The sequence below is a fragment of the Gopherus evgoodei genome, chromosome 15 (assembly GCF_007399415.2).
Source record: "Gopherus evgoodei ecotype Sinaloan lineage chromosome 15, rGopEvg1_v1.p, whole genome shotgun sequence".
Lineage (NCBI taxonomy): Eukaryota > Metazoa > Chordata > Testudines > Testudinidae > Gopherus > Gopherus evgoodei.
The window spans coordinates 26,500,830-26,518,696 of record NC_044336.1 but is presented as its reverse complement, the minus strand read 5'-3'; the positions used below and the strand labels follow the sequence as shown (position 1 = coordinate 26,518,696).

Here is a 17,867-nt window from a genome sequence, read left to right as displayed (position 1 = left end):
CCAGAGCCACGTTACAGCAGGGAGGGGAGACTGCCAGGGCAAGATGCAGCCTCAGACTCCAGCCCCAGACTGACGAGCCTATGCCCAGAGAGGAGCAATCGGTATTTAAGCCTCTGAGAGCTGAATCTAATCAAAGCGATTCACGTGCGCGGCTGGCCCACAAATCCAGCGACAAGCGGGAGACGAAGCCTGGGTCAGGAGGCAGCTCAACTGGGCGAAGAGGAGGATCCTGGGCACGCAACAGGGAGGACGGGAAAAAAAAGCTGCCTGCCTCTTCCTCCTCCCCCAGCAACTCAGGCTTGGGGCTAGCCGCCCCGAGAGCCTCTCTGAAGGCACCTGGGCTAGGGGGAAGGGAGCAGAGCCCCCGCTCCCCACAGGCATGCTCCTTCCTCTCTCTGGAGAGCCGCCTCCCCAGCTGCAAGACAGTCCGTGTTCTGCCCATCACCCTGGCATCGGGGCACCCGGGGGGGGTTGTGAATATCAACTGCCTGCGAAGCACTTAGTGACGAGCATCTTTTTCATCAGGTGCCCCACTAGAAATTCCTTCCCTCCGAGCGATGCTGAGAATGGCCAGGAACCTCTGCCTGGCGGCTGTCCACTTCGTCTGGTCCCTTGCCTTTCCTGCCAGGACCTCAGCTGGAATCCCCCAGGACGTGGTGTTTGCCCCCACTTGACAGGTGGGCACACAGAAGTGGGGGACTAACCCACACAGCAAGTCAGTAGCAGAGCCCGGAATAGAACCCAGGAGTCCTAGCCTTACCACTGGGCCATGTTTCCGGTGGCCAGCGGCTTCAAGGTCCCCCCCAGCGCTGCCAGCTGGGCTCTGAAGGCAGCAGTCACACAGGCCCTAGGCTACCCCGCGGGGCACGCACCAGCAGATGAGGCCAGCCACCACAGCCGTCCAGGTGACACAGCAGGAGTTGGGCTGCTTGGTCTCTGACTCCTCGCCTCGTTTGCAGCTGCACAGGCAGATCACGTAGACGGTGAGGAAGAGCAGGTTGAGGCCAAGGCAGATGGCAGCCACCAGGCCCAGGAACAGCAGGGACTAAAAGGGAGAGACACCAGAGTCAATGCACACTCCACGCAGGCTACAAAGTACCACGGCTCAGGAAGTGCCCGAGGTCCATGGTTTGCAGGCTCCCTAGAAAGGGCCAGTGCCGGCAGGGGGCTGCTCACCACCATCCGCTGGGCTCCAGCAGTGACCAGCTCACACTCAGCGCTGGGAAAATCCACAGCCCCCTCCCACTGGAGCAGCATTTGATGAAACCCCCCCACCCCAGAGCATCAAAGCACGAGGAATCTCCCAGTCCACAACGAATTCAGCTGAGGCCTAATCAGCGCAGAGTAGAACAGAAGAATTACTTCTTGTATCTGTCCTACAACACTCCTGCTAATACAGCCCAGAAGGATGTTTGCTTTTTTTTGCAACAGCGTTACACTGTAGACTCGTATTTAGCTTGTGATCCACTCTGACCCCCAGATCCCTTTCCGGAGTTCTGCTTCCTAGGCAGTCATTTCCCATTTTGTATGTGTGCAACTGATTGTTCCTTCCTAAATAGAGTACTTTGCACTTGTCCTGATTGAATTTCATCCTATTTACTTTGGACCATTTCTCCAGTTTGTCCAGATCATTTTGAATTTTAATCCTGTCCTCCAAAGCCCTTGCAACCCCTACCAGCTTGGTATCATCTGCAAATTTTGTAAGGGTTCGCTCTATGCCCTTCTCTAAATCATTGAAGAAAATATTGAACAGAACCAGACCCAGAACTGATCCCTGTGGGACCCCACTCATTATGCCCTTCCGGCCTGACTGTGAACCACTGAGAACTACTCTCTGGGAACGGTTTTCCAACAGTTATGCACCCACCTTATAGTAGCTCCATCTAGGTTGCATTTCCCTAGTTTGTTTATGAGAAGACCATGAAAAACAGTATCCAAAGCCTTACTTAAGACAAGATATACCACCTCGGTGCTACCCCTCTAGTCACAAAACTTGTTACCCTGTCAAAGGAAGCTATCAAGTTGGTTTGCCATGATTTGTTCCTGACAAATCCATGCTGTTACTTATCACCTTATTCTCGTGTAAGTGTTTGTAAATTGATTGCTTATTTGCCCAATTATCTTTCCAGGTACTGAAGTTAAACTGACCTAATTCCCTGGATTTTCTTTATCCTCCTTCTCATAGATTGGCACTATTTGCCTTCTTCCAGTCCTCTGGAATCTCTCCCATCTTCCATGAGTTTGCAAAGATAATCGCTAATGGCTCAGATATCTCCTCAGTTAGCTCCTTAAGTATTCTAGGATGGGTTTCATCAGGCCTTGTCTAAGTAATTTTTAACTTGTCCTTTCCTTTCCTTTTTACTTCTCCCATCTCCTCTCACAGCGTACAGGTACAGTTACACTGCATACTCCAGAGGGAATTCTGTGCCAAAATATTACAAATTCTACGCCCAATATTTTAAAATTCTGCACATTTTATTTGTCAAATAAATGTGGAGGCTGCATTGGGGAGCACAGGCCACTGGTTGCACAGAGGTGGGAGATCACCCTGCAGCTCTCACCCAGGACACAGACTCAGCGGGGAAGCTGCACCCAACCCTGACACAACGCAAGGACTGGGCCTGCCCCAGAAACACCCAGAGCCCTGCCCCTGCACCCCATGCCAGGTGCACCTGGTGTGGGCAGGCAGGCTCAGCAAGACAGGAGCCAGGTATGGAGGGGCTTAGTGTGGGGGGCTCCAGGTGTGGGCAATCTGGGTGCAGGCAGCTCAGTGGGGGATTCAGGTGTAGGGGGGATCTGGATGAACAGGGGTTTGTTGGGGGGTTCTGTGTGCAACAGTAATGGGACTCTGTTGGGGGGTCCGGGTGCAGGGGGAGTGGGGCTCATTGGGGGCTGAGGCTCACTGGGAGCTGGGCATGAGGGGGTCTGGATGCACGGGGGTTGGGCAGATGGAGAAGCAGCTCCCTGTACAGGGATCTTTCCCCTGCAGCTGAGGAGCGATGGGTGCAGGAAGCTGGGATCAGGGGGAGTTTGCAGAGATTCCTGCAGCTGGAGAGAAATCTGGGGGTGGGTATGACATGGCCCCATATGCTGTGCAGGGGAAGAGGAAGTTCTGTCCTCCCTAACCTAGCTGGGACTAGCAGCTGAGCCTGGCACAGGGCAGGATCCACCAGCCGGGTCTTCTCCAGTCTCGCCCCATGCCCCACAGTGATTTACCTCTCTGCACGCTGCTCTGGGCACCCGAAACATACTGCTGGGGAAGGTAGCATCACTGCTCCTCGGGTTTCCCTTTGCTTCCACATTAGAAAGTCATTTTTCTGCAGGGAAGCAAAGAAATCTGCAGGAGCATAAATTCTGTGCATGTGCAGTGGTGCAGAAGTCCCCCAGGAGTAACTTCCAGAAAAAGTGTGTTCTTGACTCAGGTTAGCAGCTTGAGTTCAAACCTGTAAGGCAGCCGGAGGTGGAGGTGGAGCTGGAGCTGCTAACTGGAGCTAAAAGCCATTGTGGTGTCTTTGCTGCTATTTGAATCCGAGTTCAGAACCCCCCCGTCTGCAGTGCAGGCAGACGCCCTAAACGGCTACGCCTTGCGCTGAAGCTCCACGCTACGCAAGTTCTGGCTGTCACCGGGCAGTGCCACCCTCAAATGAAGTTGTCTGGTTGCCCATGAAGCAGCTCAGTGGATGTGCCACATGCCGAAGTCTTACTCCCCGTGGCCCAGCTGAGCACTGCAGCCAAACTGCCTTCCCAGCAGGAACGTTTGGTTACCAGCCGTCCTGAGCACGCCACGCAAACAGTGACAACTGGCCTTTCCCTCCAGTCACCTTGCTCTGTTTCCAGGTGCTTGCCATGGAGTCTAGAATAACTGCTCCCAAGCCAGGGCCGGGGAGGTGGAAAAGTGTAGCCAGGCACAAAGCCAGGAATGCACCCCAAGGTGCCTACTCACACCTGGCGGGCGATTTACCGATCACCCCGTTACATAGGGGCACCGCAGCCAGCTTTAGAGCAGCAGCCAAGCGCATGACCCCCAGACACCGGTTATCTTCACTGCCCGGCTACCCCAAGAGCCAGTACCACGGCCCTCGCTCCAGAGTCAGGAGCCTCTCCTCCTGCGCCAGTCTGCCATGGGCCAGGAGCCAGGCCCCAAGACACGGGTCCCTCCACGGGAGGTCACCTTCCCTAACAGATATTTATCCACCTGGCAGGCAGCGAGACAGCTGAACTGCTCTTGGGCACTCACTCAAATCACTCGCCAGGGCTCTCCTCACATGCATCTCCACCTGAGAGTGAGGAAGACAGTACGAGCAAGGCACCCTGCTCAGCTCCTGCATGCAACGTCGCTCACCTCTCTTATCTGCCCTGCAGCCGCAGTCCCCGCTCCCTACACACACCCTGCAGCCCAGGCTGCTGCGACAGGCTCAGCACATCGTTCCATCTTCAGCCAGCACAGGACGTGCCTGGCAAGATGCGTCTGTTTCACACATGGAGCCTCTGGCTCCCCTGCTTTGCGAGCTGTCAGTTCAGGGTGTCTGGTTCTGATCTAAGGCCTGCCACGTTGAAGGCACGGGCGCCTCAGACCAGTCTCTGCCCTCCTCGGTCTCCATTAGGCACCGAGAGAGACGCATGAGCCAATGACCCCGCGCCCTTCAACACTGACGAAGGTAGTGCCAGATGCATGGGGTGGGTCTCCTCCATCCCAGAGCAATGCCACCTGCATCGCCCGTCCCAGGCTCGCCGGCTCAGCTGTTCCTGTTGCTCCTTCCTCCTCCCGGACTCCCCCTGCTCCATCCCTAGTAGCGGCTTCATTAATACCACAAACAACAGCAGGGAAAGAGTGAATCCGATGAGAGCGAGAGTTGGCGCAAGTGAAAGCTGAGATGCGACCAGAGAATACCACAAGCATAACTGCCCCCAGCCAGGGCATCTGCTAGCTTCCTGTCCAGCAAATTTACCAACTCCTGAGGGCAGGTCACTGTCATGGGACCTAAGACCTATCTTCTATATGGAGGCCAGCAGGACATGATACTGGCCCATCCGCCATGAGGCGTTCTTACTGGGTCACACTCCCATCCAGATTTGCACATACGGCAGAACCCCTCTTTTACAAACTAACGGGCGATTGAGAAGTTCATAAAAATCGACCGTCACAAAACAGAACATCTCTGAGTTCCAGCCAGTGCGCGGCGTCGCTGCTCTCCTGCCCGTCAACCATGACGAAGCCATGCCCAGCGCGCGGAACGTGAAGGGACGACGCCTTATTCTCCATCAGTGTCACCGTTACGCCACGGCCAGTGCACGGAACGTGAAAGGATGACACCATGTTCTCCATCAACGTCGCCACTACGCCACGGCCAGCGCACGGAACGTGAAGGGACGCCGCCCTGGTCTCCATCAACATCGCCGTTACGCCACAGCCAGCGCATGGAACGTGAAGGGACGCCGCCCTGGTCTCCATCAACGTCGCCGTTACGCCACGGCCAACGCACGGAACGTGAAGGGACGCCGCCCTGGTCTCCATCAACATCGCCGTTACGCCACGGCCAGCGCACGGAACGTGAAGGGACGCCGCCCTGGTCTCCATCAACGTCGCCGTTACGCCACGGCCAACGCACGGAACGTGAAGGGACGCCGCCCTGGTCTCCATCAACATCGCCGTTACGCCACAGCCAGCGCATGGAACGTGAAGGGACGCCGCCCTGGTCTCCATCAACGTCGCCGTTACGCCACGGCCAACGCACGGAACGTGAAGGGACGCCGCCCTGGTCTCCATCAACGTCACCGTTACGCCACGGCCAGCGCATGGAACATGAAGGGACGCCGCCCTGTTCTCTATCAATGTCACTGTTATGATTCCCCACCCCAGTCCCGGTCAGGAAAAATGACCGGGAGAGATGGGCACCTGTCAGTGTGGGGCTCACAAAATCGAGGTTCTGCTCTCAGATGGTTGGGGCTGGTTCTAGAGCAACATTGGCCAGGGCAGGGGGGTGGGTTAGTGGGGGAGCAGCCTGTATGGGACACACCAGACAGCAGGGAAACACAGAGTAACTAGGAGGCAAGAGCACATCCACTGGCTCCCGTTCCCCAACCTTCCTGCCACCCCCCACACCCCAGCGTGACCCAAGGCAGGACTGTTTCCACCTGAAAGGGTGTCTCCTTTCACCAGGCCCTAAGGATCCTCCAAAACAGCAAGCAGGTATTAAGCGCCTCCAGTCCGCTAATCACCTTGCAAGACAGACAGTGGTGCAGTCCGTGCCCCAGGCAGCATGCAATCCGCTAGCTAGAGTGCTCCAAGAATTGGGCTCCAGACTTCCTGAGGGACGCCTGGAGAGGGGGGCGTGTCTGGTTGAATTGCCTCTCGTTTGTGCTACAAGTTGGTTATAGCATAGGGCTGCTGCCTGGCTAGTCATTAAAGAGATCGATTGACATCTTAATGGCTTGTATATTCTCCCTGAAGCGCAGTGGCCTCCCGTGACCTTTTCAGTATTCCACAGTTTGATTAAGTGGCATCTCAGGCCCCTCTGTGCAGGTTGCTGAGGCCATAAAGCAGAGGCGGGGCACTGAATTCGAAGAAGGGCAAAGCAGTCCCATAATTCAGGGAGCAGATGACAGTTTAACAATAGAGGCCTCGTTCATTACAGCACAGGACAGGGCAAGAATGGGTTTCTAGTGAAAGGAACGTAGACCCAGCACTACTCATCTATCTTCCCCCATGACAGACACACACACACACACACACACACACACAGTGTGTGCGTGTGAGAGAAATCCACACAACAATCTTTATACTAACGATGGCTCACATTTGCAATGGTTCCAGTGTAAATGGCTGTTCACACAGTGAACCCCCTCCTGGATCGAGGGGAAGAGACGCACAGCCCCAGACCCAACACTGATGCTGTGCGGCTCTGCCTCAATTTCCCCACCCACGAAGCAGGGACAGTCTGGTCCCCGCCCTGCAGGGGATGTGTTAGGGTGTGACTCTTGCTGTCCCTTTCTACCAGGGACTTCCCGCCCCAGATTTTAGGCCCCTGGCCAACTTCCTAGGTCCTGTGGAGCTCTCACCCCCCACCCAGCGTGGGGCCAGCCAGGAAGGAGATAGGGAACATCCTTAGCGCATCGTTCGTATTCCACTGCTGTGTTTCCCGGGACCAGAACACAATGCCAGTTCCAGGGGGCTCTAGCTCCGCAGCCCTGGAGCCTTTCATGAAACTGGTTACGTGGCTGAAAGGAGAAAGGGCCCCAAACCATCCTGCAGTGCAGAGTGCGGCCTTGGGGCAGCTATGCGGATCCCAGGATACTAGAGATGTTACCGCAGCTGCCTCATCTCCCTTTAAACGATCAGTCGGCTGCAGCCTGAAAAGCGCCCTGAGGGAGAATCATGGACTGAGCTTCCAAGCCCAGATGGGCCGGGGTTCCACAGAGCTGAACCTCCCGGTGTCAGCCGCACGGACACCCTCTCCTGCAGTTCTCCCCTCACCCGGTGCTGTGGGAACTAAAAACACAAGCTAACAAGTTGCAGACCCTGCTACTGCACACCCTCCCCTTCCCAGCCATTTCCTGGCACCGAGGGCTCCAGGGTCATTAGCGGCCCCACTTGCCTGCCAAGCCCAATCGAATCTAAGAGGCTGGCTTCGATTACTCCAGCTAATGCAGGCCAGAGCACGGGAGGAGGCTGCTGGGGAAAGCCACGCTGCAGGGCTCTTTGTCAAGGAGTTCTCCGCCTGAACGGCAAGGGAGAATGCACCAGCAACAATCTTTATACTAACGATGGCTCGTAACGGGCAATTACTCCTGCAGCCCTAACGAACGGTGCCAGTGCCTCCCCGTCCAGGGCTCTCCATTTCCAGAGCTGTAATTCCCCTATAGATGGGCTGCCCCACGACAGCCACCGCAGACATTCCCGCTTACGTGAGGGCCTCAACATGGTGATTCAAGCACAGGCCCCCACTGTTCGGGGCCATCTTTACCAGGAGGTGGGTCACAGAGAGACGACAGGTCCCAGCATGCAACACGCCAGCTTGAGCGGAGTAGCAGACTGACGGTTGCATGCTGTGTCTGCTAGGGTCATACCTCCATGGTCCAGATGTGAGCAGCTGTTATTCACTCCCATGCAGGGCCAATCGGGGTAGGCCCCGTGCTCCTGGCATGTTACCAACACAGGCTCCCCGCCCTCCACTGGGCAGGACTTGGCATTGCCCCAGTGACAAGAACCTATAGAAGAAAAGGGAGAGGAGCACATGGCATGCAATCCACACCACAGAACGCACAGCTTCACACGGCTCAGCCAACCTACGGAACTCATTGCCAGGGGATGCCGTGAAGGCCAAAGGTATAACTGGGCTCAACAAAGAATTAGATGCATTCCTGGAGGAGACGTCCATCAATGGCTATTAGCCAAGATGGTCAGGGACACCAGGCCATGCTCAGGGTGTCTCGTAGCCTCTGACTGACAGAAGCTGGGCCTGGATTGCTCAGTGATTGCCCTGTTCTGTTCATTCCCTCTGAAGCACCTGGCTCCAGCCACCGTCAGAAGCCAGGATGCTGGGCTAGGTGGGCTGTCCTTGTGACGCACAGCAGGCATCCCTGGAAGCCTCGTGTCCTCAGCAGCACTGCATGGCCCCCACCACAGAGGCAGACAGCAATCACCGTGCAGGGTGTGACCCTCTCCCAGGATGCACAGATGGGAGCAACAGCAAAGGAGCTCATCGCAGGATGGTCCTGAGGGTACGGCACTGGACAGGGCCTGAGGAACCACGCGTTCTAGTCCGGCTTGGCACGACCGTGGGCAACTCGATTGCGAGCTCACTGGAGCAGGGACTCTCTCACCGTGCACACAGCAGGCCCCTCTGAGGCATTAAACTGGTGCAACGCAAATCCTGACACACAACGGCTCAGGCAGACACCATCTTCCTTTAGCTTCCAGTTCCCTTATATTTAACACCTCCCTTCCTGGATCAGGAAACCTCAGAGCGTGACTGGCTGATGACAGTGACTCAGATGAACTCCTGATGCTGACCCCCCTCTGGCAGGGATCTTCTCCCACTCCCTTCCTCAGGGAGAGGCAGGCCCATGTCCTGCTCGGCCTGCTCCCCCTCCTCTTTTATTTTGGTGCATTTGTCACTGCATATTTTTATCCCAACCTTTGTCAGCCGTTCACCCGCTTCTAGGGGCAGGGAGCAGCAGCAGCTCTGCACTGCTCCAGGGGCAACTAGCTAAGAGCAGAATGAGCCCAGTGACAAAGGGGAAAGCAGCTTTGATCACCTGGCTCACACACAGCAACAGAAGGTCTGGTACCGAGCCTGCAGCTTCCATCAGCCCAAATTTCTGCTCCTCCATCTCGCCTCCCGACAGCAGTTCTCTGAAGGAGGGATGCCCTCATCCCCTCCGCTTTCAATAAAGCCACGTTCGTCCCGTCGGCTTTCATGCACCCTTCTCCCCACCTGCTATTGCATTGCTGTTTTGCATCAGCGGAGGAGCTGGTACCAGCCCAGAAATGGCAAGGCCCAGGGGCTCTCAGCTCATCGAAAGCCCCATGTTACAGACCCAGCTCTCACGTCCCAGGATGCTCGGCACGCAGACCGGCTGAAGGAGCATGTCGTTTTGGACTTGCTTTGTGGGTGGCCCTTGCAGTTACACCGCACTGCGAGTGGCTGGTCAGAGGCTCTTTCCAGGAGCCAGACGGGCACTTGCTCAGAGTGGGTTAGACCAGCACCAGCCCTGGGCTGGGTGGAGCCGGTGCCGTGGCAGGAGGTGTGTTAGAGGTGGGGGAACAGTTAGGACCAACCCAACCTTACAAAGTGTGAAAGCAAAGCTGCACCAGCGGGCAGAAAGGGGAGAGGAAGCTGACGAGGTCACAGGCAGGAGAGGACCTTGGAGCAGCTCAAAGCCGCTGACCGGACTGAGCCAGATCCCAGCGGGAAGAGACACAGGAAGGGCGTGAAAGGGTGTCATTTGGAGGCAGGCACAATGATTAACCTGAGGTGACCAAGCACAGGGACCCTGCTTGTTCTGGGGATGTCCTTGGTCAGTTCTTTGCAGCAGGAATCCTGGCACCCAGGCTGGAACTTGCCACACACTCCCGGACCAGAGGGAGAGTGAGGTGGCAGGTCTGTCCCACCGTTAAAACAGAGCTTTCAGCGAGCACTGGGGCAGAGTCCGGAAGCTGGCGCTGGGATCTCTCTGCGAGGCTGCACCCTTGAACTGTGCTGAAATCTCTATGAGAGAGAGGACAAAGCGAGGGCCCCGCTTGCACCCAGTGCTGTCACCTCTGGGGACCCCAGTCAGGAAAACAGAGGCCAGGGCTGGAAGAGCAGGCTCACTGGGCCTAGTCCCAGCCATTAGCTCAGAGCAGAGCTGCAGGATGTTGGGGTTGCACAAGAAAGCCGTTCTGGCCACATCCTCTCCCTCCCACTGCACACACTCCTCTGGGGGAAGGTGGGGCTGATAAACAGGGCATCGGGGTGACCCTGCAAAGAAGGCATGGTTCTGCTATAGAGCAGACAGGTCGTTCTTCTCTGAAGCCCTGGGCTTTCCGAGGTGGACTGGTCCCCACGCCCCCCATGACACACAACCCCTGAAGGGAGTGAGACAAACCTGGCACATCGGGGGTCAGGGCTTAGACCCTCCAGCTATGATCATCGGTTAAACCACACCCGTGCCCATGGGACAGGCACGCCCATCACACCACGCAGCATTGCATTGGCACCAAAGCGTGGCACAGGTCCGAACCAATCCTCACCCCCCGCCAGGAGAAAGGCGAGTCTCGCTGTGCAGCGGGGAACTCGGCGGAGCTTCCGGTCCCCCAGCACTGGGTTTAGGAGACAGGAGCCCGGCTTGATGCTTCTCCTCCAACGCACGTTCTGCCAGGCCATGCTGCCAAGCCTGGGCACCACAGGACCGGTCTGCCCCCTGCCCCGTACACATCTCCCTGGGCACCACAGGATCGGTTGGCCCCCAGCCTCTGTACACATCTCAGTTCCAGTGGAGTGACCCAGTGACTGCCAGAGAGCTGGGTTTGCAGATAAGCTCTGGGTGCTTTCTGGCCCCCACGGGACGCCCGGCAGGGTCTCTGCCATCTTACACTCCCACTTCTCACTCTACAGCAACCCGAGGCCACCCCGCCCCCCTTGGAAGGGACAAAGGGGGTGCACGCTGGCTATGGTTCAGCTGGCCAGGAACACTGCAGCGAAACAGTCGGTGCGGGCAAAAAGGTGCTGGCCATGCAGGATGGGAGGGCTCTCAGGGTTCCCTGCCAGCCTCCTGCCACAGGCGTGGCCCCTGGACACTGCCATGTCTCTGCCTGGAAGCTGGGTCTCCATTCAGGGCAGTAACTTTCCCGGCAGGCCGGACAGCTCCAGGTCGGCTCCCGGAGAGCCAGGCTCAGAGATGGCAAACGCCTGTGTTTGAACAGGCTGTATAGAAGAGAAACCAGATCCAAAAGCCACCCAAGAGCACAGGTGTCATGTGTCCTCAGCAGCTTCTGCCCGAAGCGAGTGGACAGTGCTGCCACTGCCAGCGTGCTCAGCCTGAGAGCCAGTCCCAGCGCCAAGCCCTCGATTCCCTGCAGCCAAACCCAGCCAGGCTGACGAGGTGTGCTCCTTCCAATGGAGACCTTGCCACAACCCTGCAGCACGTCCCCTTCCACCCAGGTAACAGCGCTGCATACTGACTCACCCCACTGTCGCTGGCTACCATGCCCCCCCCTACACACTGCTACGCTGCATGCTACCCCAGGGGTGGCCACATTTCCGCACGCTGCCTGTAAGCTACGGGATCGGAGGTGCTATGAAAATGTCATCCACGACCTACAGCCCCAGCACCCCTCTCCTCCCCACGTCAAGCCCCATCCCAAAGTGAGCAGCACCGTGCACTCACTCAGCGGCAGCTGCTGGGCTCCAAGCAGCAGAAAACCCGCCAGACACCTTTGCACGGAAGGTGACAGGGCTGCGAAGGGCTTCCTGTGCGAGGCTGTATTGTTTGAAGGTTTCCTTCCTGCCCAGCCTGGTTTGGCACAGCTGTGCTTAATAGCGAGCAGATATGATCTTATCAAGGCAGCTGGAAACGAGTGCACCACCGGCTCCCGATGGCACGAGACCAAGCAGGAACCGCTCCCCCCAAGTTACTATTGGCAGATAATGGGCAGCCTCCACAGCACTCCCTGGAGAGAACTGCATGGGATTCAGAGCTAAGTAAGGGCCGATGCGCTTTGCAGTTCTGATTACATTGCAGCTGACTCTACCTCATTGAGCAGCGCCTCTGAAAGGGCTCTGGAGTGCTGAACGGAGCTGCGAGGGGCGCTTTTCCTAGGGAGCGGTGTGTTCATGGTGGGGAGGATTAAAGAGGAAAAATAATAGCCATACATGTCCGTATGGTGTCTTTCCGCCATATGTGCTTTGTGGACTACATGCAGGCAGCACTAGGAAAGCGCACCTACCCCTGGGGAGGAACGCACCGAATAGGGGTGCGAGTGGTGTGTTTTTAGCAGAGGACAGCGGGACAGGCCCCTAACTCATGAGGACTGGTGTCCACAGGCAACAGACAGATGCTTCAGGGGGCAGAGCTCCATTTTGGTGGTGCTACAATTCCTCCTGACTAGAACAGGCCCTGCTTTAAGCTCTGCTTTAGGCCGGAGTGGGAGCAGGAGGGGCCCTTCAGACAGGAGCTAAGCCCCAGTGAGGGGGAGACCGGTGTGGCTGCTCTGGCAGAGGAGCTGGTAATGGCGCGCTCTACCCGGCTTGGTGAGCTGGTCCCCCCGAACTTACCTCGGCTTCCCACATAGTGCTGCATTCAGTGTCCACAGACCCTGTGACACTCTCCTAAGGGTGGCCGTGGGCTCTCAACGGATCTCAGAGCCCCTGGGCTCTGATCATCCAGATCCGCTCCAACGCTGCAGGGCCAGGGCCTGAAGCCACCAGCCAAGTCCCATGTCCAGGTGGCACATCCTGAGCAGGCCTATATCCCAGGAAGGAGAACTGGGGCCCACCCGCAGCGAGCAGGGACGGAGCCACACGCACCGGGATGGAGGAGCTAGCCGTCACCCGGGTCCACGCTCCAGCTGACCAGCACCTCATCCGCATCGGTCCCCTTCTGGTTATAGCTCTGCAGGCCTAGCACCGCCAGCACCTCCCTCCATCGGCAGCACCCTCCACCCAGCTCCCCAGGGCCTGTCCAGTACCGATCAGAACAAGTGATTCCAGTCATAGGCACCCCACCACCCACCTGGCAGCTACTCAGAGCTGTCCACTGTGCTGCCAGCCACCTCTTGCTGCTTACAAGCCCCCATTAGCTTCCTCACGCCGCGCTACTTTTCCCTGGTGGAGAAGCTCATAGGAGGCAGGATCAGCCGATGCCACCAGTCAGGCTCCAAAGTACCTTGTACCTATTGTTAAACAGACATTCATAGGCACAAATCAAGCCAGGGTGGGCACTACGAGAGCACGGGGAACTTCTCAGCACCAACGGCTAGGCGTTTGTCCTCCAAACAGCTCAACGGTGCTTCAAGGGACACGTCAGGTTACTCAGAAAGAGCCGTCTTTGCAGGTGTTTGTGAGCAACCCAGCAGGCGAGATCAACGAAGGAGGGGGAAGAACTTGAAGTGGCTTTTCCTTGCAGAGGGACCTGCTCTCTGCATTTTGCCCAGCCTGGTCAGTGGAGTGGACCAGTCACATCCTGGTTCTCATGCTCCAACTCACCAATTGTGACGTACTGACCCACCTGGCCTTCCCACATTGCCTAACGGACAGATGGGGTCCCAGGGCGAGAGTCACTGCTCACGTTCAAAGCTGAGATACTTAGGTTTTAGGTGCAAATTCAAAAACAATGTTCTCAATTAGTCCCCCCTTCCCCCACCAGCCATCTCACTCCCCGTTTCCCCCTGTTTTGCCAACAACAGCCATTCCCGCTGTCTGTGAAGCTCATCTCACAGACAGGTAGTAAGAAAAGGACGCGCCTCTAACCCCACGGGCTGGTGCTTAAAGCCCTGTACTCAATTAGCACCGGGTGGAATCAGCATGTTTTCCAGTGTAACTGGAAACCTTTGGCCACTCCCTGTCAATCATCAACTGTGTATAATTTTTTGCATTTCTGTAAAGACTTGCAACTCAAAGTTCTTTGGGAATTATATCGAGGAGGCACCCCTGAAATGCAGACACCTCTGGGGCGGAGGGTGGCAGTCAACCAGCAGAGAGTACAACAGCGTCATAGGAGGGGGGATAATGACAATGCAGTAACTTCTAATGTCTCCTCCACGGGCCAAGCCCCCAACAAACAGCATGGTGCTGTCTGAAGGCCTTCGGAGACTCTGGGAGTCGGTGCTGCTGGGTTTCAACCCGGGGTTCCCTCCTGGAGGTGACTGAGCTGTCCCCTGCCAACAAACCACAAAAGCCCAGATACTCTCTGTAGCACACCCACAAGGACAGGGCTGTAACACTGCTCGGCTGTGCAGGCCCAGGAGGCCTAGCAATGCACAGAGGAGGGACAGGTAGGACTGGCAGTGGGAGGGTGCGAAAGGGTCAGTCAGCGGGACAGAGCTAGCAGCAGGACCGATGGCTGGAAAAAGAAGTGTGCCAATGCCCACGTCCCCTGCTTTCCAGCACCCCGTGGTCACGACTGCGTCCTCTGCTTTGCTTTGACAGGAAAGACGCCACCCACGCACCTTGCTGCACTGGAAGAGTATTACGGAGGGCAGGGGAAAGGGGGGGTACAGTACAGTAATTGCCCTGAGAGCCCCTTGAAGGGGGCTCCAGAAGATGAACTCAAGTACCCTTTGCCCTGCACAGCTCGTAACCGTGGCTAGCACGTCCAGGGAGGCAGATGGTATGTAAACGGCTACTCCAGCCGATCACTCCCTGCACCTACAAATGGTCTGAAAACACCAAAGGACAGGAGAACACCTGGGCAGCTTCCCACTGTCCCCAAAACGTGTTCCATCCAAAACCTAACATTAAAAAGAGTGGCGACTCCCCTCCTGTGGGTTGGGTTCAGAGGAGTGCGACAAAGGCCCTGCTAGCACAAGAGAGTGCTGCTTTCTGGGTGGCACTAGAGGCCCAGGCGAGCAGAAGAGCAGCAGTGATTTAAAGTCCCTTTGTCTGCTTCCCCCTCTTCATTCACAGACGAGAGACTGACTAGAAAGTTGCCATTTCTGCTTTTCTTCCCAGCCTGGTGCAAGGCCTGGGCTGCAAACACTGCAAGGGGATGTTTTGCTGGGAAGAGAAGAACTTTGCATTTCAAGAAACATTTTGCAGATTTTTTCCCCTCAATACCTAAGTTTGGCCAAACCTTTAATGTGCACACAACCCCTAAAATGCTGGGCCAGGCTAGCGACTCCCTGCAGCTAGCCGCACTCAGAATGACAGCAAAAACAAACAGAACAGGTTTCAACATTAACACAACTGAGTAAATTGCTTTTTCTTGCACACAGGAAAGTGTGGTTAGGAGGCAAGAGCCGTTACCTTTGTAAATACCATTTCAGGTGACAACTTAATCTGCAGGACTCGGGGAGGGGGGGACATACAGGGTGCCATGCCATCTGTGGCCTAGAAATCAGTATTCTCTGCTTACCCTACAGGTTCTTCCCCAGCAGCTCACCCCCCCATGAGATGAGTATCTGCTCCACCTTCCTTCTTTTTTTTTTAAAGAGCAAACAAAAGATCCACATGCAGCATGAGTGTGGAGGAAAAAGCTACCTGGAAATTGGAAATTTTCCCATGGGAAGCAGGGATGGGTCCCACCTCCCCTACCCAGAGCTCCCTCTGATTTCCAGCAAATCCATTTGGTAACCACACAAACTTTCAAAGGCAATTCCCCATCCCCCTCTCCACACAGCCCCACAGGCAAAGCCCGTTGGGTTGGGAAAGGTTCATAGCCACAGCCAGGCTGGGTGCAGAGGCCAGATTTGGGGGAAGGCCTGGGATGCATTAATTCTATTCAGGTTCTTATTGGCAGTACCCAAGCTGCAGGTTGGGGGACTGGGGTGTAATGAGAAGGGGCCAGCTACTGCCCTACTAGGGCCTGAATGGGGGGCTCTGGGTACCAGTTTTCTGGTTGCTCCCCTACTGGGGGTGGAAACTGCCATGGGTTGGCAAGGGGGGGGGGCCTGAGGAGCTGGAGAGCCTGCAGGGATGCTGGTGAGGCAGAGAGTATGGGGCACGCAGACTGCCCTAGGTAGGTGGTTAGTACGCCAGGGAATCGGCATATGGGGGTGCTGCCCCGGGGGAAGTTGGCAGCACACAAGGGTGCACTAGGGTGACCCCAGAGCTGCCCCCCCAGGTTTGCAGTGTGCAGAGAGTGGTGTGTGGGGGGGGGTTACACAGGAGAAATGGCCCTGAGGTGGCAGGTGTGAATTGACTGCACTGGGGCTTGCAATGCACAGGGTCTGGGGGAGGCACTAAGAGGTGAGGATGGCGCACAGAGCTGGGGCGCAGGTGCCCGGGGGATGCCCCAAGCCGTGGTGCTGTTAGGGAGGAGGGGGGGCTGGGTGCACGGGGGCTACCGGGGAGAGGACCCGGGGGCTGGGTGGTGGGGGGAGGGTCCGGGAGCTGCCGGGGAGGGGAGGACTGGGTGCATGGGGGCTGCCAGGCGCAGGGTGCACGGGGGCTGGGTACACGGAGGGAGGTGAGGGCCTGGGTCCACAGGGGCTGCCGGGCGGGGGGGGGGGGAGGAGGGTCCAGGGTCTGCCGGGGGGCCGGGTGCACGGGGGGAGGGACCGAGGAGGGGAGGGGTCCGGGATGCACGGGGGCTGCCGGGGGAGGGGCGGGGGCTAGGTGCACGAGAGGGGACGGGTGCCCGGGAGGAGCGGTCGGGGGGCTGTCGGGGAGTCGGGTGCACGGGGGGGGGGTGAGCTGCCGGGGGGGGCTGGGCAGGAGGGGGACCGGGGGGCGAGCTGCCGGCGGGGGGGCTGGGCAGGAGGGGGACCGGGGGCACGGGGGGAGCTGCCGGGGGAGGGACCGGGTGCACGGGGGCAGGAGGGGGACCGGGTGCACGGGGGGGGAAGCTGCCGGGGGGGCTGGGGAGGAGGGGGACCGGGTGCACGGGGGGGGCTGGGGAGGAGGGGGGCCGGGTGCACGGGGGGAGCTGCCGGGGGGAGGGACCGGGTGCACGGGGGCAGGAGGGGGACCGGGTGCACGGGGGGGAAGCTGCCGGGGGAGGCGGGGGGGGCTGGGGAGGAGGGGGACAGGGTGCACGGGGGGGAAGCTGCCGGGGGGAGGGACCGGGTGCACGGGGGCAGGAGGGGGACCGGGTGCACGGGGGGGAGCTGCCGGGGGGGGGCTGGGCAGGAGGGGGACTGGGGGCGGGGGGCGCTGCCGGGGGGGGCTGGGCAGGAGGGGGGCAGGGGGCGGGGTCCCGGGTCCGGACCCACCTGCTGGTAGTCGGGCTGCTGCGGGCGGAAGGCGCTGGGCACGGGCTGCAGCCGCAGGCTGAGGTGCGGGAAGCGGTGCAGCCAGGCGGCCCACCAGGGCGCCAGGTAGTCAGCGCGCGCGGCCAGCAGGGCCATGGCTGCGGACCGGCTCCTCGGCGCGCGGCTCCAGCGCCCGGCCAAGCCCCGCCCCCGCGCGGCCCCGCCAGGCCAAGCCCCGCCCCCTGCGGGACCGCGCGGGCAGGTCCCCTGCCCCCACCCGAGCCCAGGGGCTGAGACCGCCCCCCAGAGCCTGCTGGGTCTATAGGGACTCTGCCCTTTCCTCAGCAACAGCTATAGGGGCATTGCCCCCCCCGCGCCAGCCTGCGGGCTCTATACGGGCACCACCCCTGCCCCGCCCACTCCCTGCGGGCTCTATAGGGGCATTGCCCCCCCCCGCCAGCCTGCGGGCTCCATACGGGCACCACCCCTGCCCCGCCCACTCCCTGCGGGCTCTATGGGGCACCTCCCTCCCCCA

General features: G+C 58.4%; 1 protein-coding gene across 3 annotated transcripts in view; it reads right to left on the bottom strand.

The window, feature by feature from the left end:
- The window catches only part of TTYH2 (tweety family member 2), a 40,270-nt gene extending 22,771 nt beyond the window's left edge, over positions 1–17,499 (bottom strand). The window contains exons 1-2 of one of the 3 annotated variants that reach the window (XM_030534414.1): positions 17,354–17,499; positions 873–1,045 (exon numbers count right to left, since the gene is read on the bottom strand). In XM_030534414.1, the coding sequence (XP_030390274.1) occupies positions 873–1,045; positions 17,354–17,488 (308 nt within the window). In that variant the 5' untranslated portion in view covers positions 17,489–17,499. Of the gene's footprint in view, positions 1–872; positions 1,046–1,176; positions 1,273–8,067; positions 8,405–17,353 lie in introns of those variants that run through there. The other 2 variants (XM_030534416.1, XM_030534415.1) reach the window with 2 other exon arrangements.
- Between the last annotated feature and the right edge of the window lie 368 nt (positions 17,500–17,867).